The following is a 25639-nucleotide window of genomic DNA, read 5'->3' as shown; positions in this document are numbered from 1 at the left end:
TAAGAACGTTCCTTTTGTTTGGTCTTCGAAATGTGATGATGCTTTCTACCAGCTCTAATCTGCTTTGTTGAGTGATCGCTGTTTAATTCCTTTCGATCCCTCCAAACCAGTTGTTTTGGCTGTCGATGCATCTTCTCTTGGCATCGGAGCGATTCTCTCACACCGCCTTAATTCCATCGATCGCCCGATAGCTTTTGCGTCTAAGTTGCTAAATTCTGCCCAGCAAAACTATTCTCAAATCGAGAAAGAAGCTTTAGCTATTGTATATTCAGTGAAAACGTTTCGTGATTTTTTGTAGGGTCGCAAGTTCTATTTGGTCACCGACCATAAGCCTTTGTTTCGTTGTTCCACCCTTCAAAGCCAGTTCCGGCCCGTGCTGCTCAAAAGTTGCAACGTTGGTCTTTGTTTATGTCTAACTGGAATTACGAAATTTTGTTTCGGCCTACGGCCCAGCATGGCAATGCTGATGCTTTGTCTCGTCGCCCTATCGGTCCTGAGGACGTTTTTGATTTTTCCGAATTGCCCTGTATATTTACTGATTTGCAAGGTAAGGAATTAGCTGATGGTTTTCCGGTGGATTTTCGTCGCATTGCTTCCGCGACGGCCCCCGATGCTTCTTTGCAGATTCTTTTGCAGTATATTCGTATCCAATGACCTCCATCTGCTACGCAGATTCGTGATACACTTGTTCGACCTTACTTTGCGCAACGTCACAGCTTGTCTTCGCACCACGGTGTTAACTTGTTACGAACTGACAATGATCTGTCTCGTGTGGTTGTACCTCGTTCGTTGCAGCCGGAAATCCTCAGACTGCTGCACGCTGGTCATTTGGGGTATTGTGCGGACGAGGCAATTAGCGCGTCGTCAATGCCCTTGTGTCGGCATTGACAAACAAATTTAGAATTTGATCGCTAACTGGCGCTCTTGCGCGGAGCATCAAGCTGCTCCCAGCCAGCGCTTCTTTACCTGGCCGACTCCTACTGCACCTTGGCAGCGCGTTCATATTGATTTTGCGGGTCCTTTCTGGGACACTTGTTGGCTGATAGTCATTGATGCGTACAGCAAGTTTCCTTTTGTAGTGCCCATGTCTTCTACTACGTCTGCCAGTACTATTCAGGCTTTGATGTTTATTTTTTGTATCGAGGGCCTTCCTGAAGTTACTGTCTCCGACAATGGCTCCCAATTCGTGTCCTCAGAGTTTGAAGCGATCTATGCTGCTGATGGCATTCGCCATCTCACCGCAGTCTCGTTCCACCCCCAGTTGAACGGCGAGGCTGAACGCTTTGTGCGAATGTGCAAGTTGCGCGCCACGCACTCTCGCGAGCGAGCACTCGGGGCTTGCCTTGCTTCATCTCGCTCCCAGCCGCGCGGCACCCGTTCCCCAGCGGAATTGCTACATGGCAGCCCCCATCAGTCGCTCCAGCAGTTATTGCACCCGTCGCCGCGCGCTCCCGCTGTTTCACCTCGTTCTGGCTTGGGACCGCAGGATTTGGTGTTCTATCGCTTTTTCTCTGGCAGGCAGCGCTGTGAGCAGGGGCCCATTCTTTGCCAGCTTGGCCGCTACTTATTTGTCATCTCTGGTCCCTCCGACACTGTCAAGCGACACCGTAACCAGATCCGTTTGTGCCGTCCTCGGTTTTCTGCCGCTGGTAGTTTTCCGGCAGAATTGGAGGCTTCGCGGCTTCCACCGTCTCAGCCAACACACTCCACCGACGGCGCCTCCGTCGCTCGCGCCTGCGCCGCGGGCGCGCCTGCCGTCGTCGCCGCTGCCGGTACGGTCACCAGCTCTGGGTGGGAGCTTCTCGCCGCCGCCACGGCCCCACCTCGGGCCGTCGACGTCCCCGCTGCCTCCGTGTTCCTCCACGGTGCCGGAACCGATGGACACTGAGGCTGCCGTCACGCCGCCGCCTCCGTCGCCCATGGAGGTCGTTGCTCCGCCTCCTCATCCGAGCATACCCAGTGGCGGTGCGCGGCATGGCAAGGTTTTCCACGCGGCGTTTTCCTCGCCCCCTCGCGAGCAATTAGGGGTCGTGGATGGACAGCGCTCCCCGACAGTTCCGCTGTCCAGCTCCTCAGCTGCGCCGAACCTGGGTCCCCTCCACCCGCCGTCCGAAGTCCTACTCATCGACGGTGCGCTGTTTCAGAGGGGAGGGATGGCACGGCGTAGGTGCAAGTTCTTAGGTTGGCACTACGACACCGACAACGACGATGGCACCCTCTCGCCGGCGCTGTGCACATCTACGAGCTCCGCTCCAGATTCTGCCCATTTGATGCCGAGCAGACGACCAAGCGACATTGTTTCTATATCAAAATGGGAGAGCCACTACTTGTAACTAACTTGTTGTACAGCATCGCACCTACATGCTCATCTGAGCCAAAGTTAAGTACAGAGTAAAACCACTTTCAATTGCAGTACCACATGTTCAACCTCACCTGCTCCTCCTAGCTTCCTACACTCGGCCTACCCTTCAAGTTTCAGGAGCAGACCCACTCGGGATACTAGTCACATAATTAATATTCCAAATTATTGATGCAGGGTGAAACGCCAAGGAACGAAAATAAATTTTACAAAAATTTTAGCAGTAGAGGACGCTATAAGCATTTTACCTTGAATTGGGTAGGCTGCAAATGACAGATTTACCCGAAAATTACGAGAGTGATTTGAATTGTAGTCCACACTATCTTGAATGAGCAACTTTACAGTTAACATTTGTGCCTCTTTACTTAGGTAAACTGATTCATCACGACAAGGTCGTCCTGCGTCCTAAGGGAAAATTGGTTTTAATTGTCCTGAGCCCAAATTATATTTTGTGGGGTCGTTACAATGTACTGCAGCCAAACAGCGAATAATGAGCAAAATGATATCAGTTTTTAATGGTCGTGAAGCCGAGAACTGCAAAAAAAGCAAACCGATGCCGTTTTTTAACTGTCGTGAGAGTGTCGCAAGGTATGTCCAGTGTGATGTCTAGCGTTTTTGTCACAAAATGAAATAGACAGCAGCTTCCACATTAGATCGGAGCGTGTCGGGGATCACATTCAGAATCCCTTACGCAATGCGTGGCTTCAGTTCATCTACGTTCATAACCGGAGCACCGAACGTAACATCTTTGAGATAACATACAGTCTAGGTAACACACGGATTGTCAGGTGTTCAGAACGGAGAGAATGCCGGAAAATGACGGTTGAAAATTCTAGCATTTCCGAAATGCCTCTATAGCAGCAGCTTCACTGGCCACGTAACGTGGGCAAGAACACCACCTTGATTGAAAATAATGCTAACCATACATCCACACGGTTGAAGGGTTGGAATGACGTTGGTGGGGAAAAGACTCCCATAGCGTTAACCAGTGACGGCACGGGTTACTGGATCCGCAGTGCGCATTTCCTCGAAAACACACTACCCTACGATAAACTGCGCCGTCAAACCTAACTACACTGTTAACGCTGCAGAATGACGTGCGTGCGGAATTTATGTTTTCCATATTCCACATTTCTGCGTACTGAGGGTCCTTGGAGATGGAAATTTACTTGGTCTGCAGACAAAATGTTCCATGGCCATTCTGTGGCCACTTCCATGTCAGCAAGAACTTCCGGAGCGAATGTTTGTCTTGGTGGCAGGTCAGCCGGAAGCAACTCTTCAACAAGTGTGATTTTGTATGGATAACTATGCAGGATGTTTCGCAGGATTTTATGCACCGTGCTTTCACGCACGTTGAACGTTCGGGCAATTACTCGTGCACTGCATGTTTCCACACAACTGCTCGACCATTCCTGCAATGCTGTGATCTCATCTTCGACACACATCGGAATAGCTGCTTATCTCCCTCTGCCAAAAAAGGAAATCAAAATAATCTGTCTTCTCCAATTTCATAATCGTTTTCTACAGACCCTTAGCAGACATCGAGCCAATGCCCTTTCTCATACCCTTGAGTGTCCGGAACTCCTGCATGAACGCTGGCGCACAGACATCGTTCTTGTAAAAGTGTCTTACCAGCAGCGCGGGATCGTAAGTGCAGACAGCCATGTTGGGCGTATCGAACGCCAACTGAGGAGCAGCTGTGTGTCGCGTGTCTGTCTGCGTGCATATTCTCACTCTTACAGCGCCATCTGTTGGGCAAATTTTTGTTACATGTATTTTTGTCCACTGACCATTCCCCCTGCGTCAGTAATATGCTGTTAAAATTTGAGGTCGTTCTGAAGAATACTTCTCTTTCTACATGCGTTTTGAACCTGGAATGTCATTGTCTACACCCTGTAAACACTGGTAAGTCAAAGTATTATGACCGTTGCCCACCGCGGCGTTGGATGCCGTCCAGTGGCGTTGCGGGACTTTGACGCGGTAACAACTGTATGTAAGTGGAGCAGACTCGTATGTGGGCTCACCCTAGAGTAGATATGGGTTGCAAGTGGGGAAACTAATATTTGATATTACTTCTACTTTCTATTCTGATTCTAAATCTGTTTTCAGTTTTTTCCTGTAACGTAAAGTTTTGGAGCAATCTGCTTCACCGTATGTTGCTGTGTTAGGTAATGCCTATTGTTTGAGAGAAATTTTGTCAATTCGCACTGTATACATCTCGGTTGCTACACCCGTTGATGCTAGTTGTTGTTGAGCGACCTTGAAAGTGATTTTATCTCGCTCCCTTGCGTTACCAGTAATATAATTTGATTATTCTGTGTATTTAAGACACTATTAATAAAACAGTTCACCTACTATTTGTAGTTTCTACAACGTTAACGCTCAAATGCCTGAACGACCTAAATGTTTTCTGTTCCGTTTGTGGAAATTGGACAATGCCTAGGTGGAGAGTGGGTTAAACAGACGTTGTGAAACAAGCTTACCATGCTTATTATAAAATGAAGCGTGGTGACCATAACAAGAATTAGAATTATGACGTTCTTGAAAAATAATATCTGATTTACAGTTCCGCTGGAATCTCCTCGCCATCTCCTTAATGACTTGGTGAAAACGTTCGCCCTACGCTTCACTATAAAGTTTCAACGTTTCCGGAAAGTTGTCGGTCAGTGAGTGTAGAAAAGTGGACTTTCAAACTCAAAATACATCCTATCTTCTAGAAATTTTGCAGTATTTTTTCAGCAAATGCCTTGAAATTAGGATGTTTGTTACTCCCAGAACATTGTCATTAACTGATGGCAAGGCGGACCATGCGTCTTTTTCTCTCCTTTTCATTGTGTTGTCAAAATCTTCATCATTTTCCTGAGGATCAACAATAATTGTCTCGTGTGTTGAAAGGAAATTTCTCTGGAAAGTTGCCTGAAGCAGCGTCCTTCCTGTGGTAGAGCCTTTACAAACTGCTTCATCAAACCCAATTATGTGTGTAGTGGTGGAAGCAGGATTTTACTTTTTTTGTGTGTGTTTCTACAAGCGGTCCGTGCAAAATATTACTAGTTCCAGGCACAAAATTTCTCCGTTATGGACAAACTCTCGCTCTCCAGCATGTTTTCCTAGCACGACTCTCCCATTCGTGTATACAGCAAAGCATTTTTGTGAACTCGACTTGTTGTAATAATACTATTCCGATAATTTTGAAGTCATCACAGATTAGCCACTTAAGTTCCTCATAATGGATAGTTGAAAACAGTATCTTCATGTTCTCATACGCCTCTTATCAAAGTCGGAAACGTGATGGTACGCATTTCTCCTCCTTTCATGAGGCATCTCAACAACGTTTCACCTGGCAACGCCGGTCAGCTGCTGTTTGTGTAAGAGAAATCGGTTGGAAACGTCATGTCAGCACGTTGTAGGTGTCGCCAATGGCGCCAATCTTGCGTGAATGCTCTGAAAAACTAATCATTTGCATATCACAGCATCTTCTTTCTGTCGGTTAAATTTCGGGTCTGTAGTACGTCATCTTCGTGGTGTAACAATTTTAATGGCCAGTAGCGTAGAAGGACAGTGGAACTACCAATAGGTGCCATGTGGTTGGACGTCCACGACTCTTCACAGAACGTGGGGTTCTAAGGTTTGTCTGTTCTGTAAAGCAGGATAGATAGTGACCTTTGGCATCTTTATCGACAGAGCACAATGCTCGTTCATGCACAAGTGTTTCGGAGGACACCGTACATTGTACGTTGTTGAACGTCGAGCTCTTCAGCAGACAAACCCTACGTGTTGACATTTTGACCCAGCGCCACCGTCCGTTACAACTGCAGTGGGCTGGGGACCATCGGGATTCGACCGTCGATCGATGGAAACGTATTAGCTCTTCGGGTGAATCACATTTTTTCTAGGTCGATGGCAATCTCGACAAACGCCGTCATCTAGATGAACGGTGGCTCCAAAATTACAGCGAGGAATGGGCGCAGGGTGGTGGGAGAAGTATTATGCAGTGGGAGACTTTGTACTACGCTTGCATGGGACCTATAGTTATAATCGAAGACACGAAGACAGCTGCGAGTCACCTCAACCCCATCATGTTTGATGAATTCCCGTCGGCGATTCATCTTTCAGCAGTGTAATTCTCCGTGTCTCGGAGCCAGAACCGAGCTACAGTGGTATGAGGAGCATTAGTGTATTCACGTTAACGTTTCGGCGACCAAAATCACCTGATGTAAACCCTATGGAAAAAGTGTGGGTCGTTATTTGGCGTCATCACTGCATACGCAAATCAGTGTCCCGTTATGTACGTAAATTACGTGACCAGTGCGTAGAGTCTAAAGTCGCGTCCCTAAACAAACATAGCAACAAACTGTCGGATCCCTGATACCCAGAATGTGATCTTTTTTGTTCCAAAGATTGACAAACAGGCTATTAAGCAGGTAGACACTATATTTTGGCTCATCAGTGGCAATTTAATTTTTATGACTGTAACGAATTCGCTTTCATAAACAAATCATAAGGCTAATATTAATATTACTCTGCTTACAATGTAATGAAATTGTTCTCTGTATATGTAATGCGTTGGAAAATAAACTTTCCACTGTAGTAGCAGTGAAACGTATGTGTGGATGATCAAATGGGAAACTTAAACATGTACACCAAAGAACGAAACCCTTTTTTAATAACCATTGTCATGAGAGTCTGAAGACCTTGTTCACACCGAAAGACGGTGTAAGAAGGAAAATATTAATCAAAGGTTTAAAATAACCCAACCTCTGTCAGTACATCTTTCGCAACAGTACACTTACCTTATATGAACGCTGCATTGAAAGACGTGCCTCAAACACAGCTAGATGTCATAAAAAATTAATATATATACTTGTCTCTCAGACTAAAATATTGACTGGATTCATGTATATTCACTAGACTGTTATCCGACGAACCAACAACTTGAAATTCTGTGGCCCGTATTCCATACTACTCGTTATGTAAACAAAGACAACACAATACTATATATATTATACATAACAGAAGCTTTTGACTTAACATATAAACTGATATAAACAGGAGGCTACAGAATTTCAAAAGTCATGTTAACAAGTGCGTGCTTGCGCCATTGACTTATTGTTGTAAGTAATAAATACGCAACCACGATACCAGAAATATTTAAATATTACGGCATTTCTTATTTAAGATTTATGTTTCTGCCACCAATTACCTTAGGAACTTCGGTTTTCTTCAAGCTTTTTTTCTGAATTGTTTCGTGGTTTATCTGCCGGCCGAACGATCGAGCATGTGGGTGCTCTATTGTCATTTATCTGATTATTAAAGTCGAACCTTCTTCTTTGCTGATGTTATCCTTTGAATTAAGTTGCGATTTAGATCACTGCTTATACATTTTCATTTATCATCCACGTCATTAGATATTTCACGTAAGCAAGATCAGTACAGCGACCCAGGATTGTTACATTAATACTGGCAGATTTAGATGTTTAAAAGAAAAATATTTCTGGATTCTTTCGATTTTAATTGAAAAATTAAAGCCAAATCAGCTTTAGAGAGGATTTTTGTGAATATTCCGTAGTATTCATGGCATGTCACTTAGTTGGGTTACTTAAAATTAATACAGTTCAGCAATTTTAGTGATCTACATTTTTATGGTGATCGTTGTTCGTGACTCTCCTTTTGGTGAAACTGCCATAATCACCTCAGTACACAAACCATGTAGTCTCGATCCTGTGTATTATGCAAACTTCCTGATATAGTTTCCGAGTTTAGAATAATTACACACAAATTCAAAACTACCTGCAGTTTTAACCCGAAGCATACCCAGTTGCACAAATTTTCAATGACCACATAATTATATTTTTTTCTCAGACTTCTGATGCATTGTTACTTAGACATCAGGTATGCTTGAAATAGCAATGTTGGTAAAGGTTTTTTGTATGTAACGTATTTTTCACATAGTTAAGATTTAAATTCAATTTCAATTAGCTTTGCAATTTAGGTCGTTAACAAGTCACTGTTGGACTTAATAAGCCACTTAGAGCAACGTCATGATACCTACGGAACCTATATAAATACAAAACATCGTGTTAAACATCTTGCTGGCACTGAAAGTGTGGGTATTGTTTGCCTTTCTCTACAGTTGTAAAATTGAACGTATTTCGTTCAGTTTCTCCTCATTTCATAGCAGACAAGAAAATATTGCTGTGAATCTTTGCAGATTGACAACACTCTTCTAATAAAGAAGAGTATGTTGGCTTTTTTGTGCTCTGCAGGAGCATTTTTCAGCTGGTATGTTATAAGACATTTTAATAGTAAGTACGACTTAACAGACGTTTTCTAGTGTAACAGACGTTAGAGGTTACGTTTGATGATTACAGTGAATAGTGTCTCATAAACCATCATGTTCACAACATATCCATCTGACGCACATCTACTAGAGATAAGTGTTCCTTGGTTCGCATATATCGAAAGATGCAATATTTTTGTGATCAACGCACTGAAAAGTTAATTAAAACATACAAAACATTTCATTATGGTTGTACAAGACATAAAATTTATTACCGTAGCAGCGTGGAGTACTAGTCTGTGGGCGGCTGACATTGTGATGATATGTGTTGCTTGAAGTGCAGTGATATGGAATTTTTTTTATCTAGATGAAAAGCGGGGCTTGTCGTAATTGCAGAGGTGATATATTAATGCGGGAAGAAGAAATTTACTGTCCTGGATGACGAGATATAATTAGGTCATGGAGATGCCAATCAAACATGCGAAGTCCACATCAACATTGCAACAGTATACGTAAGTTCGACGATCTTCCGTAAAGTACTTCTCCTCGATGACAGTTTTTCGTTCATGTTAAGGAATTTGAAAACTGAATATGTTGTAGAAGGCTACAATCTTTTATTGGCTTGTTTAAACCTTATCATCCTAAATTTACATTGGTTATTCTTTAAAGTTGGGTATCAAAATATAAAGTTGCTTCACGAACATCATTTTCAACAATGGCAGTAGACTAATAGACTTGTTATTTTCATAGTTGTGTATGTATTACTTTCATTGTTGTTTAGTGCATGATTAGTAATGTAGTGGCATGAATGAGTATGACTGGGTTTTTTAAATTGTTATCATGCCATCATATTATGCATTCACTTCTGCAGTGCAGTATCTGCATGAACCCTCCAATTATTCGTGTTTGTGTCTTTCTAATTGCAAGTTATCAGTTCATCCACGTAAAAGTAAAAGATTATTATTATGGTTACTTAAAATTTGGTTGAACCGTTCTTGTTACACCGCTTGTGAAATTCTCAGTTCTGTTGCCTGTGAAAAGTGCCATGCTTACCATTTCTCCCATGTTCTACGTGTCTCCCACGGTTTTCGTGTTTAGAGTGACGCATAAAGCCATGGCGTAAGTCGTGGTGCTGGCCTCTGTTACCCAATGCGATAGCATTACTTTTTCTTGAGGCGTCTGCTGCAGTTGAGGCAGTTGAGGTTGAAACGTTTGTCTCCTCTGACGTGGAAGAATCAGTTTCAGCAGTTGCTGTATCAGCAACTGTTGTTTCTTCTTCTGCTGAGGTCGATACATTTGTTGTGGTAGAAGAAGTTGTACCCTCTGATGTTGTATCCACAGCTGACTCAGTTGTTTCACTGGGTTCAGTCCTTTCTGTTGTTGATGTTGATGATTCAGGTACTGTGTTGCTGGAACTTGGTGCATCGCTTGAGGTTGTATATGATGCAGTTGAGCTAGTTCTTGAAACAGTTGTTGTAGTTGTATCTGATGCAGGTGTTGTGGTTGAGGTTGTTGTTGAAGTGGTTGATGAAATTGCATCTGATGCAGGTGTTGTGGCTGAGGTTGTCATTGGAGCTGTAGTTGTTGTAGTGGTCACTGTTGTAGTTTCTGGCGTAGTGGTTGTCATTGAAGAAGTCGATTCCATCATAGATGTTTTAGTTGAGGTTGTTGTCAGAGCTGTAGCTGTTGCAGTTGCAGCCATTGTTGTAGACTTTGCTGTAGTAGCTGTTGTTGTTGAGGAAGTTTGTGCCATTGTAGGTTTTGTAGTAGTCATAGTTGTTCCCTTGACTGTAGTAGTTGTTCTAGCTGTTGTGATTGAGGAAGTTGGTGCCATCATATGTGATGTTGCTGGTGCTTGTGTTGTCGTTGTCTGAAACACCGGAGAAAAATGTAAACTGAATACGACTAGCTTTTATGCCACTAGAAATGTTACTAAATTAACCACATTATCAACCATATTTACAAGGAATATTCAATGTGTAACTGTACCAACAACCTACTGCTGAGATACCTTTTGGTAGACAAGGTATCGCGATGCCTGAGAGATTAAACACACCTCGAGCTTATTGGTGATTGTTATCCTAGCCAATACATTAGTGAATTCCCAAAAAAGTCGAGGCCTCACTCAATATTATCATCTTAAAAGATGTTTTGGTTCTATTACAACAAATTACTTTTCTGAATAAAGGATAAAATGCTTTACGACAATTATCAAGAGCTGTCACTGAGAATTTAACACAAATTTGGAAATATAAATTTGCCAACATGTAAATTTAATTACAAATTGCGTCACTGACGACATAACTGTTTCTCTCATTGCAATTCAAAGGGAAACAATTGAAGTATAACAGTTGTTATTAGAGTCTGAACTTGACGTGAACACCTCAGTTTTATTTCAACATTTTAAGTAACTTGATCAAACTTTTGTTTTACGTGAGATTAAAATTTTGAGAAGTTTTCTTTGAGACTTTCCCATCCCTTCTATCCTATAAACCAGTACCATTTCTTTACAGTTATTAAATCGTCGCAAATCCAGTACGTGACTCATTATCCCGCCATCAGCTGCTACTCATGTAGTGTTTGAGAACTGAGAGTATCATGTCTCTTCATTTTAGCTTATTGTTCCTTTATATAATTCGATATAGTTTCATAGGTGTAACTATACCGACATTAAGACAGAATTATTATAAGCTTCAATTAAAATATGAATAAAGACATAGTTTCCTTTGGAAAAAATTCTCTTAGACTTTGGTATCCGTAGACATAGACTATACAAGAGATTCAATCATAAGTATTTCATACTGGAGTTTCTTCTAACGATTTGAGTTTTATAAGATGAATTACGCAAGGGAATTTTATGACATATTTATCTATAAAGTAGCTATTGTAAACACCACATCTACAGTGTGGTGTCTCATGTCAGTTAGAAATCAGTTCAGGCATATGTTATCCACACGAGCGAGCATCAGATCATCAAATGACAGTCGTTAGTTTATGAGATTTCCATAAAACACTCTCGGAAAGTACACTGACGGAATAAAGTTCGAACACTAAAAAAATAATTAATGTAGAGTAATGAAATCTCGAGAATACGTTTGTATAGGTAAAATATTTAAGGTTATTTTATGTATATTGCATATAAACAAGTTAATGTAAGCGCGAGGTGAGCCATAGCAAATGTGAAATGCTGGTACATTAATAACCAGTGTAGCTGCAGAATGTTGAATGTAAGCATGCAGATGTTTATGCATAATGTTGTACAGCTGGAGTAAGTCAGTTTGTGTGATATCTGTCAATAGAGGGACGGTTAATGCTGTTTGTGTGTGATGCTGAAGTTGTCGTCCAAAGATGTCACATATGTGCTTGACTGGAGACAGGTCCAGTGATCGAACAGCCCAAGGTAACACGTCAACAATCTACAGAGCATGTTGGGTTATAACATCGGAATCTGGTGGAGTGTTATCCTGTTGTGAAACACTCCATTGAATGCTATTTATGAATGAAAGCAAAACAGATGGAACTAGCAGACTGATGTACAAATTTGCAGTCAGGGTCCGTGGGATAAGCACGAGAGTACTCCTGTCATACGAAATCGCATCCAGGAAGAACCAGCATTCATCAGAAACCATTACAAATGTCCACCCTGCCTTCCAATGAGCTCTTGCTTGACACAACGGAAGTCGCAAATGGTGGTGATGTGGGGTCGGTGGAATACACGCTACAGAGCGTCTGGAACGAAGCTATCCTTAAAGCAAGCGATTTGTAACACTTATTTGTGCCATATTTGCGTCAAATGCTGCTGCAATTTTGGATGTTGATGCAATACTATGCGCCAGAGCCATACGTGGAACACCTTGGTTTTCTCTCTCTGTGCCGGCCGGAGTGGCCGAGCGGTTAAAGGCGCTACAGTCTGGAACCGCGCGACCGCTACGGTCGCAGGTTCGAATCCTGCCTCGGGCATGGATGTGTGTGATGTCCTTAGGTTAGTTAGGTTTAAGTAGTTCTAAGTTCTAGGGGACTGATGACCACAGCAGTTGAGTCCCATAGTGCTCAGAGCCATTTGAACCAATTTTTTCTCTCTCTGTAGTAGTAAGTGGCCTTCGGGAGCCCAGTGTTCTTGCGCCTGTACATTCTCGTGGCCCCCGCGCAGCAACTGTGTACACTGGCCACATTCCTGCCAAGTCTTTCTGCAGCATCTCAGGAGGAACATCCGGCTTGTAGCCATATTACACGACCTCGTTCAAAGTCAGCTAGGTGTTGATAATGGTGTCTTTGTCGCCTTAAAGGCTTTTTTGACTAACTTCAAATCCCCACGTCCCATCTGAAAGTTAACTAACGCTCATGACCCTTACAGCGTGTCTTTAAAGAAACCCAGATTTGAATCCCAATCGTGGTGCTACTATGCATCATTTTTCGGATGCAGAAATATGCATTCCATCTTTGTTTATGTCGCACAACTACTTCTTGGTGTTGCGATTTTTTCCCCATCAGTGTATTATGACGGTCCGTATATAGTGAGGGCTTCTTGGAACAGTTACATCTCAAGTGAATTAGTACTAACTAGGACATTGCATCATGCTGAAGAAAGTGTTTACCCAACTGCGTACACATCTCTATGTTTGGATTGTATTACCGTCTACTTTCATACGAATAATTTTTGCTACCATTTAAGATACACCCTATGTGCTATGAACTTTTATCCTCACAGTGACAATAACGCGTAGCCATTTGTCACAGGAAACATTACAAGCACTGTAATGTGATACCAATTTGGAAGCACACAGCAGACGCGTAACATTCACTGATGAGGCTTGCGAAAGGTATTCTCATCTACACTATCCTGTAAGTCCTTAAGAGTTCTTCTCATCCATAGAGTGCGTATTACACCTCTCTAACGCAGTTCAGAGACGACTAAGATATCCATTCAGATTTGGCAAACAGATGTTCTCATGTGAAGCTGTCGGGGAATAAATAAGTGCACTCACTTTAAAAGTCAATTAATGTAAAACCAAACAGATAGAAATATCTAACCTTTCATTTCATCCAACATGAATATTCTGAATACAAAGTCACTACAATCAGACTGAGCCTTAACCTATTGGTAAGACATGTCTGTTGCATCATTACTTTATAACGTATTCATACCAACATGAAACACAAGAATCCAGTACAAGTTATCTTAGTTCTGAGGGAATATCCAGTGGCAGTCTGAGCTGCACTCCACTTACAATACTCATCTCGCACATGATCAACTTTATGACGACAGTTACCAAAGAGTTAACGTTATCGAGGTTTTGATAGAGTTTTATACAGCGGTGTGCTTGTTGTTCATAATAACGTGTATCCTTGACCAGGAATGTACCTGCCTTCCTTCCTGTGTTAATCTGAAGTTCTTTGTTATTACCTACCACGAAAAGTGTCGTTAGGTATCAGTTTATCAATCTATTGTTATAGGAGCTGCTTTCTTCTTCTATTGAGTAGCTTATTATGAATGCCATTTACTTTGTTTTTCGTATCTTTTTTTCTCTTTCAGGTACAGGAAGAAGGATTGAAATTTAGCATATTTTGCCTCTCCTAGCCCATAAATCTAGCCTTCTCTTCATTGTCGTAGCGACATTTTCCCGAGCTCAGCCTCGGTGTGATTACATTTCACTGCTCAATTTCCCAATAATTGACCTATCGACTTGAGGTGCCAAGAGCCATGGGCTCAGAAGTGCTCGCTGCCTTATTTTTGAGACATACGACAGTTACCTAAGAAAGTCGAAATGCAATCATTTTGCGACTTTCATGCATCTGCTGCATTCGGATTAGCTAACTATGCATGCTTGCCGTGAATGTTCTCCCATTAAAGTGTCACTTCTTATGGTAAAAATTTGCAAAGGTTTCTTTGCTCGTCTACTATTTCTTGCACACCTTCATTTCGTACATTTACTGACTATGAATCTTCCGAGGTTTTTTGCAATAGACATCTCACAGTTTCTCCATTTCGTGCTTTTCCATTGCTCATTTTATTTCCGAAGAGTGTAATTGCATTCCGCTGGTTTACGAGATGTCAGAAAGATCGGTGTCCAGTAAAACTTTGATCGAATTAATAGTCCCCTCTTTTCATCCACAGCACTCGTGTTCTCATCTTCTGGCACAGTCTCCTATAACTCTGATCCATCATGCAGACTTTTTACTTATACTCTTACCATCTATCTCCCATACACGTTCTCATTTGTTTGAGATTTCTATATTTCTCGTTCCCTCTCTAACAATTTGTCTATCACATGCCATTCATCTTCTGTTGAAGTTGTTCAATAGTATCCGGGTAGCCCATTGATGACTATGAAGGAAAATTCCTACCTTCTCTCATCTGTACTGACATTTCATCATTTATTCTTGGATTTTGGTGACTTGGAATTTTAGCCTACTGTTCATAGCTACTCTGATACAAGTGGAGTCCTGTTCTGCACTTGTATGGACTTCAATGCTAGCACATTCTTCCTAAATCTCTGTCAATTCTTGATTCGGTACAAATATTATCGTCTTTCATGTTTGGATTTTGAAATACGTTTTCATTGTTTAGGATTTCGGCAGAACTTGTCGCCTCAGAGTCAGCTACCCTACATATTTATTTTCCCTTTCCATAGTAATAATTTTTCTGCCTCAGAATCTCTGCCTTATTAAAGCATTGCAATCACATAACACCCCCCCCCCCCCCCCCATGAACTATGGAACTCTAAGGCGCTGCAGTCATGGACTGTGCGGCTGGTCCCGGCGGAGGTTTGAGTCCTCCCTCGGGCTTGGGTGTGTGTGTTTGTCCTTAGGATAATTTAGGTTAACTAGTATGTAAGCTTAGGGACTGATGACCTTAGCAGTTAAATCCCATAAGATTTCACACACATTCGAACTTTTTTTTTAATATGGAACTTCCCGTTCGTGTGGTGGCTTGCGTACCTCAGTGATACAGATAGCAGTACCGTAGGTGCAATCACGTCGAAGGGGTGTCTGTTGAGAAGCCAGACAAAAGTGTGGTTCCTGAAGGGGATCCTTTTCAGTAGTTGCAGGGGTAACACTCTGGATGGTTGACGAATCTGGCCATGTAACATACACAGGAACGGCCTTACTGTGTTGCAACTGCGAATGGCTGAAAGCAATGGGGAACTACAGCCGTAATTGCTGCCGAAGGTATGCCAATTTAATTGTGTTTTTAAATTATACCGGCAATCTCCTAGGTAAAATATGCCTGAGGTAAAACAGGTCCTCCATTCGGATCTTCAAGCGGGGACTACTCAAGAGCTTTCCCTCGTCTGGAGACGGGTTCAATGGATCGGAGAGTGGAATGTCAGATCTCTTAATTGGGCAGGTATGTTACACAATTTAAAAAAGGAAAAGGATAGGTTGGAGTTAGATATAGTGGAAATTATGAAGTTCGGTGGCGGGAGGAACAGTGTTACAACTACAAAAGCATTTTAGGGGTAATACAGAAGTAAGTTTAATAATGAATAAGTAAACAGGGACGAGGGTAAGCTACTATGTACAGCAAGCGAACGCATTATCGTAGCCAAGTTAGACAAGAAGCCCAAACACATCCAAGTAGTACAAATATATATGCCAACTAGTTCCGCAATTGATGAAGAGTTTGAAGGAATATATTATGAGATGAAATAAATTATTCAGGTAGTTATGGAAGACGAAAGTTTAACTCTGATGTTGGGCTGGAATTCGATTGTAGGCAAAGGAAGGGAAGGGAGCGTAGAAAGAGAAAATGGGCGGGAGAAAGGAGTGAAAGAGGAAGCCACCTGGTACAATTTTGCACATATTTCAACAATCGCTAACATTTGCTGTAAAAATAACGAAAAGAGGTTGGACAATCCGGAAGGTTATATAATGGTAAGACAGTGATTTCTGAACCTGATTTTAATATGTAAGACATTTTAAGGTGCTGATGTTGACTCTCACCTCATTGTATTGAAGAAATTTCCGAAAGTTAGGAAATTAATGGGATGGAAACTGGGTAAGTGGAAATAACCAGGGATTGTTGAAAATTTCATCAGGAGCATAAGGCAACGAAAGGGAAAGGAATACCGTGGAACAGGAATATGTACCTTGGAGATGAACGCAGCTGAGGATCTGATAGGTAACAGTACAAGGCCTAGTAGTCCTCGTATAACACAGGATATATTAAATTTAGGTGATGAAACGAGAAAACATAAAAATGCAGCAACGAAAGGGAGAAAGGGAATATAAACGTCTAAGAAATGAGATCCACAGGAAGCGCAAAATGATTAAGCAGAAATGGCTAGACGAGAAATGTAGGGATTTAGAAGCAAATAACACTAGGGGAAAGATAGATACCGCCTACAACGTAATTAAAGAGACATCTGCAAGGGAGATGAACTTGAAGGCAGTATTATAGAAATGGAAGAGGACGTAGATGAATACGATATGGGACATATGATACTGCGAGAAGTATTTGACAGATCACTGGAAGACATAAGTCAAAACTAGTCCACGAGAGCAGACGACATTCTGTGAGAATAACTGATAGTCCTGGGAGAGCCACCCAGGCTTCAAGAAGAATGTAATAATATCCAATGCCGAAGATAGAAGGTGTAGACATGTGTGAATATTTCCGAACTATCAGTTTAATGGGTCGTGGTTGCAAGAAAGAAGCCCGAATTCCTTGCAAAAGGAAAGAAAAATTGGTAGATGCCCACCTTGGGGAGGATCAGTATTAATTCCCGGAGATGTAGGCACACGCGAGGCACAACCGACCCTACAAGGTATCTTCGAACATTGGTTAAGGAAAGGCAAACCTACTTTAATAGCATTTGTAGACTTGCAGAAAGCTTTTGACAATGTTGAGTGTAATACTGTTTTTGAAATTCTGAAGGTAGCAGAGACAAACAAAATACATGGAACGAAAGGCTATTTCCAAACTGTTATAGAAACCAGACAGCAGTGACAAGAGACGAGGACATGAAAATGAAGTTGTTGTTCAGAAGAAGGGTCAGAAGGGATTGTAACCTATCCCTGATGTTATTAAATTCCTAACCTTGAGTATCAGTAAAAGAGCCCAAAGAAACATTTGGAGAAGGAAGTAAAGTTGAAAGAGAAGAATTAAAAACTTTGAGGTTTGGCTATGACATAGTAATTTTCTCAGAGACAGAAAAAGGCTTGAAAGAGTAGTTGAACGGAATGGACAGTGTCTTGATAGGTGGGTATCAGGTGAACACCAACAAAACCAAAACAACGATAATGGAGTGTATTCAAATTAAAGCAGTTGATGTGCAGGGAATTAGATAAGGAAAGGAGACAAAGTAGTGGATCGCTTTTGCTACTTTGGCAGTAAAATAACTGATGACGGCCGAAGTAGAGAGTGTATAAAATGTAGACTAGAAATGGCGAGAAAAGCTTTTCCGAAGAAGAGAAACTTTCTGACATCGAGTACAGATCTCGGTGTTAAGAACTGTGTTCATAAAGTATTTGTATGAAGTATAGCCGCGTGTGAAAGTGAAACGTGGACAGTATGTAATTTAGATAAGAAGAGAATAGAAGCTTTTAAAATGTGTTGCTCCAAGAGAATACTGGGCCGATCATGAACTAGTGAGGTAGTACTGAAGAGAACTGGGGAGAAAGGATTTTCATGGCACAACTGCTAGAACAAGGGATCGGTCAGTGGGAGACATTTTGAGATATCAAGGGGTCAACAATTTTGTATTAGAAATATATGTTCTGAGTAGAAAAAATTAAAAAAGTCTTCGTAGTGGGAGACCAAGACATGAATGAAATACGCATATGAAGAAGGATATAAGTTGCAATAGTTATTCACAGATGAGAAGGCCTACACAAGACAGAGTAGCATGGGGAGCTGCAACAGACTCATGTCGGGACTGAAGACCACACAAACAACAAGACTATCAAATTTTTATTCCCATTCATTTGTTTCCACAATTCCCCATTTTCATCATAAATTCTATTTCTTTATAATCGGATTGTGATATGGACATCAAAATACACTCTATTTTACTCACTGTTGATTGTGTTTCATCCCCATACGTATGACTGTCACTTTTTTTACAGATAACCTGTCAGGTTTTTAACCTACCTTTACATCAATTAAAACGAGTAAAATATTATTTGACATTTAGTATGAGTGTGTTCGGATCTAAATTTGAAGCGTGAATAACGCTTTGGAAAGTGAACCAGAGTATCCACACCTAATGTACTGAGACATACCTGCATTCCTCCAAGATCGTTCAGGCATTGGGAATCGCAGCCGGCCAACCAGAATTCAAGGTAACGTATAGCTGCAAATAAAAATTATTTTGAATTTCTTTTACATTTAAACCGCAGACCAGATCCATTAACATAATGTCAGTCAGTTAATTTCAGCTCTTATTAGTAGCCATTAAGAAATGGAAAACGTTACATGGAATGGCAATCTGCAATATTCTCATGAACAACACTGCAGTACTGTATGACGAAATACAAGGAGTTGTTACTGACGTTATTCAATTCACGGGATGATCAAGAAACGAATAATAGGTAAGAATATTTCAAAACAAGAATAAGGGGGAATGGGTGAGAGAAAGATACTAAGGTTTCTTAGGTATACAAAAAGTTCTGTACGTGTGGAGTACTGGTGCGATGTAAGAGAGGGCTTGAAGGCCCTAATCGGGTTAAATGCATTGAATGACCAAATGCAATAGATATGGAAGTCCCACAGACTGACATCCTGCGCTTGTACAATATAACTGGTGCATGTTTGCATGCTCACAGTTTCCAGTCTACGCAGTTCTGTTAAAGAGATAGTCTTTTTCGTATTGATGGTGTATACATCACAACAAATTCTCGGAAAAGACGCCAGATGATCTTAAAAGTTATTATTTTATTATAAACCTGTCGCGATATTAGCATCAAACTAGAAAATTAAGTTGAGAGAGATGTTAACCAGTGTCTGTGCGGTTTTTTATTGGTAATTTATTTGTATTTTTTATTAATACAAGATGTACTGTTACATTTTTCAAGACACGAAGGAATTACTGACATTGGCTGCAAGTTGGCACTGATTAAAAAGTTGAAAATTTGTGCCAGGCCGGCATTGGATCCCAGGTCTCCTGCTTACTAGGCAGATAATCTGACCGTTAAGCCTCCCGACACATTGGTCAGCGCTACTGTACCGTCTACCCTAGCACGCCTCCAGCCATACACAAATTCTCAACCTATCCAGACACCACTAACGTAGTGCCCCTTGCCCATTATTCTCATTACTCGCGGCATTTCGCCGTTTCCCGTAAGAGTTCGATTCCGGAGGACATCCGCACTGAAGAGATCATTGGCCGCCGTCACATTAATTATATATATGTAGTGACCGTTCTATCGGAGAGGTTAGAAACACCAGCCACCACATATATATTTCACATTTTTATTTATTATGTAAATATTAAAATATACGACGACTGGATCATTACACAGGCATCTCAGCATTGTTATGTCATCATTACATAAATTATTTTGTTCAGTGTATCGTAACGACAATAAGCTAAATTTCGCTGATTAGATTCTTTGTAATTTAGCATGCTGTCCATAAAACGTATTGGCTACATTTGACTCAAGTGGAGCAGAAAACCTTAAGTGGAACTGCATTTCCTCTATGCGAATCACCAACGTACTCTATTTGATTTCGCAGACCAATTCTATTTGGTTTCCGCAAATTAAAGAAGTATAGCGTGAGCACAATATGTTGGATATTTTTGATAGTTTCTAATCGCTTCGACTAAATGACTTGCGAACAAGATAATAGTGCCAATATTTGGAATTTACTCACTGGACTATGTGGAAACACATTTCAGTAAGCAGCTGTTGTCGGTTTACTATGCAGAAATCCGCAACAAGACACTGTTTTGCATGTGGTCTAATGAAATAAAGTGTCAATAAAATCTACTAAAAAACAAATGTAAATGTTCGTTAGTTCAAATTCTTAAGTTGCGGAAAGTTCGTCAACGACTGCTTTGAAATTTAGACTTTGGACTCAGTGTTGCATTAAAATACATACATGTTTACATGTTTATATATACCTACTGTATCTCTCTCTCTCTCTCTGTGTATATATATACTGTGAGTCAGGAGGAAAGGTACATGCTTTGAAGGGTGTTACTAGTGGTGACTCTGAACAAGATACACCTAATGAACACATGCCCTTTTCTTAACCGGTTCCGGGTAAACCAATGAAAACAACTAGGAACGGGAGACGTGTACAGTCGTCCTGACTAACCGTGTCCGTACGCAGTTCACTTACGCATGGTCCAGTTCTTTACCTCAAGTCTCAGTTCAAATGGCTCTGAGCACAATGGGACTTAACATCTGAGGTCATCAGTTCCCTAGAACTTAGAACTACTTAAACCTAACTAACTTAAGGACATCACACACATCCATGCCCGAGGCAGGATTCGAACCTGCGACCGTAGCGGTAGCGCGTTTCCAGTCTTAATCGCCTAGAACCGCTCGTCCACACCGGCCGGCCAAGTCTCAGTCCGACAGTTCTTGTCCTAGTGCACGGTACTACAGTGCTGTTACGTGAGCAACAAATACAATTTTTTGTAGTGAAAATGCCACGGATTTGCACATATGCAGAGGATGCTAACATGGTGTTTTTCTATGGTGTGACCAATGGGAATTCCAGTACTGCTGTGCTAGAATACCAACAACGATTTCCGAATCACAGAGTGCCAGATAGCAGGGTGTTTAGCAGCGTGTTTCGCGGATTGCGTGAGCGTGGTATGCTTCCCAGCGTAAATGTTGTCTCAGAACGTCCCATACAACAAACTCTTGATAAAGATTAGAACGTTCTTCAAGTGGTGGAACTAGCTCTAGAAGAATTGTTGCCCAATCTGGTATTCCACAAACACGATAGTCACAGTACACGAGCACGGTCTGTATCCCTTTCATCGGCAGTGTGTACTACATCTGCATGAAGGAGATTCTGCCGACTAGCAAGAATTCTGTCGACAGATCATTGCCAATGAGCGATTAATTCCTTCACTGATGAGTCAAAATTTACCCGAAACAGAATCAACAACACGCGCAACTCTCATGTATGGGCAAATGAAAATGTGCACGCTACTGCGGAAACGAGTTTTCAACGACTCAGTCAACGTGTGGTGCGGTATTATCAATGACCAACTCATCGGTGCAGTTGTTTTAGATAACCGTCTTGCTTGGACACGAGATCTTGAGTTTCTTCAAATTGTGTTACCAGAATACTTGGAGGATATCCCTTTGGCAACACGAGCTCCTTTGTACCTTCAGCATAACGGAGCACCTACACGTTCCGTACGGCCAGTGATACAGTATCTCAACACAACCGTATCCTGGTCGTTGGATAGGTTGCCATGGAGACATTGCTTGGCCACCGAGGTCAACCGATCTTCCCGCATTGGGTTACTGTTTGTGGGGGTGGCTGAAGAGCGCCATCTACAAGCGCAGAGTGGACACAAGAGAGGAACTTCTCGCTCGCATTTTAGTGTTTTACATGCCTGAGCCCAGGTACAGGCTTTCAATACTGAGCTACAATCGGCTACACAACACCTGTCTACAAGAGTAGCAAAATGCATTGAAGTTGACGGTGGACTGTGAGGAAACATATACACTCCTGGAAATTGAAATAAGAACACCGTGAATTCATTGTCCCAGGAAGGGGAAACTTTATTGACACATTCCTGGGGTCAGATACATCACATGATCACACTGACAGAACCACAGGCACATAGACACAGGCAACAGAGCATGCACAATGTCGGCACTAGTACAGTGTATATCCACCTTTCGCAGCAATGCAGGCTGCTATTCTCCCATGGAGACGATCGTAGAGATGCTGGATGTAGTCCTGTAGAACGGCTTGCCATGCCATTTCCACCTGGCGCCTCAGTTGGACCAGCGTTCGTGCTGGACGTGCAGACCGCGTGAGACGACGCTTCATCCAGTCCCAAACATGCTCAATGGGGGACAGATCCGGAGATCTTGCTGGCCAGGGTAGTTGACTTACACCTTCTAGAGCACGTTGGGTGGCACGGGATACATGTGGACGTGCATTGTCCTGTTGGAACAGCAAGTTCCCTTGCCGGTCTAGGAATGGTAGAACGATGGGTTCGATGACGGTTTGGATGTACCGTGCACTATTCAGTGTCCCCTCGACGATCACCAGTGGTGTACGGCCAGTGTAGGAGATCGCTCCCCACACCATGATGCCGGGTGTTGGCCCTGTGTGCTTCGGTCGTATGCAGTCCTGATTGTGGCGCTCACCTGCACAGCGCCAAACACGCATACGACCGTCATTGGCACCAAGGCAGAAGCGACTCTCATCGCTGAAGACGATACGTCTCCATTCGTCCTTCCATTCACGCCTGTCGCGACACCACTGGAGGCGGGCTGCACGATGTTGGGGCGTGAGCGGAAGACGGCCTAACGGTGTGCGGGACCGTAGCCCAGCTTCATGGAGACGGTTGCGAATGGTCCTCGCCGATTCCCCAGGAGCAACAGTGTCCCTAATTTGCTGGGAAGTGGCGGTGCGGTCCCCTACGGCACTGCGTAGGATCCTACGGTCTTGGCGTGCATCCGTGCGTCGCTGCGGTCCGGTCCCAGGTCGACGGGCACGTGCAACTTCCGCCAACCACTGGCGACAACATCGACGTACTGTGGAGACCTCACGCCCCACGTGTTGAGCAATTCGGCGGTACGTCCACCCGGCCTCCCGCGTACCCACTATACGCCCTCGCTCAAAGTCCGTCAACTGCACATACGGTTCACGTCCACGCTGTCGCGGCATGCTACCAGTGTTAAAGACTGCGATGGAGCTCCGTATGCCACGGCAAACTGGCTGACACTGACGGCGGCGGTGCACAAATGCTGCGCAGCTAGCGCCATTCGACGGCCAACACCGCGGTTCCTGGTGTGTCCGCTGTGCCGTGCGTGTGATCATTGCTTGTACAGCCCTCTCGCAGTGTCCGGAGCAAGTATGGTGGGTCTGACACACCGGTGTCAATGTGTTCTTTTTTCCATTTCCAGGAGTGTACAATTAAACAAACCATAACACAACAGTATCTTAATTTACCGTCCTCTGCACCTTTCCCGTTCCTAGCTGATTTCATTAGTTTACCTGGAGACGGTTAAGAAAAGAGCACTGAGCCGTGCGTGGCTCGTGTTCCCACCATCATTTATTTTACACCCTGTTTTTAACGTACTTCCACCTCACTATGTTAATTTAATTTACTACTGTCAATGAGTTGCTGCTTTGCCTGAGCGTGAGGCGCGTTAGCAGCGCGTATCGATACATCTCCTCTCGTAGTATCTTCGCTTGAATGCTATTACTTCCTGGTCGTAGTCTGTCGTAGGGCAGTTCGTCGCGAGTTCGGGTTGCGAGTACTGGTATGCCAGTCAGTTGGAACGTGTCTGGAGAGCAGTCCGGACCTGCCAGTCGGGAGTTGCAATGCGAAGCTAGTGCAGTCTGGGTGGGCAACAGTGGGCCTGCGTTGACACGGCTCGCTCAACCATTGCAGCTACGCATCACGAGCCGGGCCACGGTCCTAGCGGATAGTCGGTCGGTCGTCCAACCGGACGACGCGTTTGGGCTCGCCGATCGTTCATGAGTCGGCTGTGTGTGTGTGTGTGTGTGTGTGTGTGTGTGTGTGTGTGTGTGTGCGCATCGACTACCAATTTGTCTTCGTGTGTGCTTAGTTACTGTTGCTTATCGTTCCCGTCTTCGTGCACTTGTTTGTAAGGTTGTGGGCGTTGTTTGTGTAATTTTGACAGGCAAGTTATTTCAAACGTCGTCGGTGTATTGTATCTGAGAGATCGGTCGTCTAATCGGGCGACGTGTAACTGGTTCTCTGAGCGCTTCTGGACCCCTACAATTACCATCTTGTGGAACTTAGCTCTGTCTCTTACCGGGGCAGGGAAGTCGGGTAGCCAGTGGGCGTGTTTCCTCTGCATGGTTGGGTCCGAGCCAGTATATCCACCGTCGTGTGTCTGGGAGTGAGTGGGAGACGCACCAGCAGTGCAGTCGCGACGGAGCAGCAGTCGCGACGGACCAGCAGCCAGTCGGTCGGTTGTTGCGGGCGAGGGGGATTATCTCCGCGCGGTGCAGTCGGTTGGGGCCGCTGACACCCCCTGCGCAGTGTCGGGGCGTGTGTAGAGCTGTCCGATCGCTACGAGCTTCGTGATTCACCGACCCAGGACGTCAAAGCTGAATAGTAGTTTCAACTACCCAAGCCACGATCATTCAGGTTGTGGTGGTTCGTTTCGGTGGTTTGCTGTTGGGGAGGTTTTCGTGTGAGCAACACAGAGTGTCTCCACTGCTGAAATTTATCCGCCATGCGGTGCAATTAACTATTTTGGTCGACTGCAATTTGATTGCACCGGTGGAATTTTTCTGTCTTATGGCCGTTAGTGTTCTGCTGACCTGCCCTGGGCACTGACATAACTTCAGGCAGCGTCCTTTCCTCACCTGTTGTCGCCGCCCAACATGGTGTGTAATTTTGACAGCTAATACGTAGTCCATTGTCGATTATCACATCTGTAACCCTTCCGGTTTGAGTTCTCATGTACTGATGGACTGGAAGGAAGTCATTGGGTTCCGACGTATTAAGAATAGTTGGGCTCACCACCTGTCTCGTCTAAGTGAACGAGGGCAGACCGACCTCCCTGGAGGTTTCTGAGCGCCATTGGTGTTTAATTATTTGTTGTCAGCTACTTTAAATTCAAGGCTTACAGTTATATCTTTCAATTTTTAAAGTTTTGCAAAATTAATTTTTAAAAATATCTTTAAAGCTTAAACATTTCTGCCTTCTGCCTTTAAAAGATTATGGTCACATATTTTAAAATTTTTAGGTTTTATTGTGGCCGTCAGCCATTTGTATTGCACTCTGCATATGTTCGCTGGTTTTCTTTTTAAATTATTCTATTTGTATCTCAATTGGATTTTTAACTTGTTGATTTGTTGAGATTTCTTGTTTGGAGGC

General features: G+C 43.1%; 1 protein-coding gene across 1 annotated transcript in view; it reads right to left on the bottom strand.

The window, feature by feature from the left end:
- Window positions 1-9294: 9294 nt before the first annotated feature.
- The window catches only part of LOC124711870 (cell wall protein DAN4-like), a 35861-nt gene continuing 19516 nt past the window's right edge, over window positions 9295-25639 (bottom strand). Inside the window, exons 3-4 of the mRNA XM_047242108.1 lie at window positions 18861-18931; window positions 9295-10506 (exon numbers count right to left, since the gene is read on the bottom strand). Of these exons, the coding sequence (XP_047098064.1) occupies window positions 9655-10506; window positions 18861-18931 (923 nt within the window). The 3' untranslated portion in view covers window positions 9295-9654. The remainder of the gene's footprint in view (window positions 10507-18860; window positions 18932-25639) is intronic.

This window comes from Schistocerca piceifrons, chromosome 8 (assembly GCF_021461385.2).
Source record: "Schistocerca piceifrons isolate TAMUIC-IGC-003096 chromosome 8, iqSchPice1.1, whole genome shotgun sequence".
Taxonomy (NCBI): Eukaryota; Metazoa; Arthropoda; class Insecta; order Orthoptera; family Acrididae; genus Schistocerca; species Schistocerca piceifrons.
Note: the sequence above shows the minus strand (reverse complement) of the source record. Positions and strands in the feature narration are given on the sequence as shown.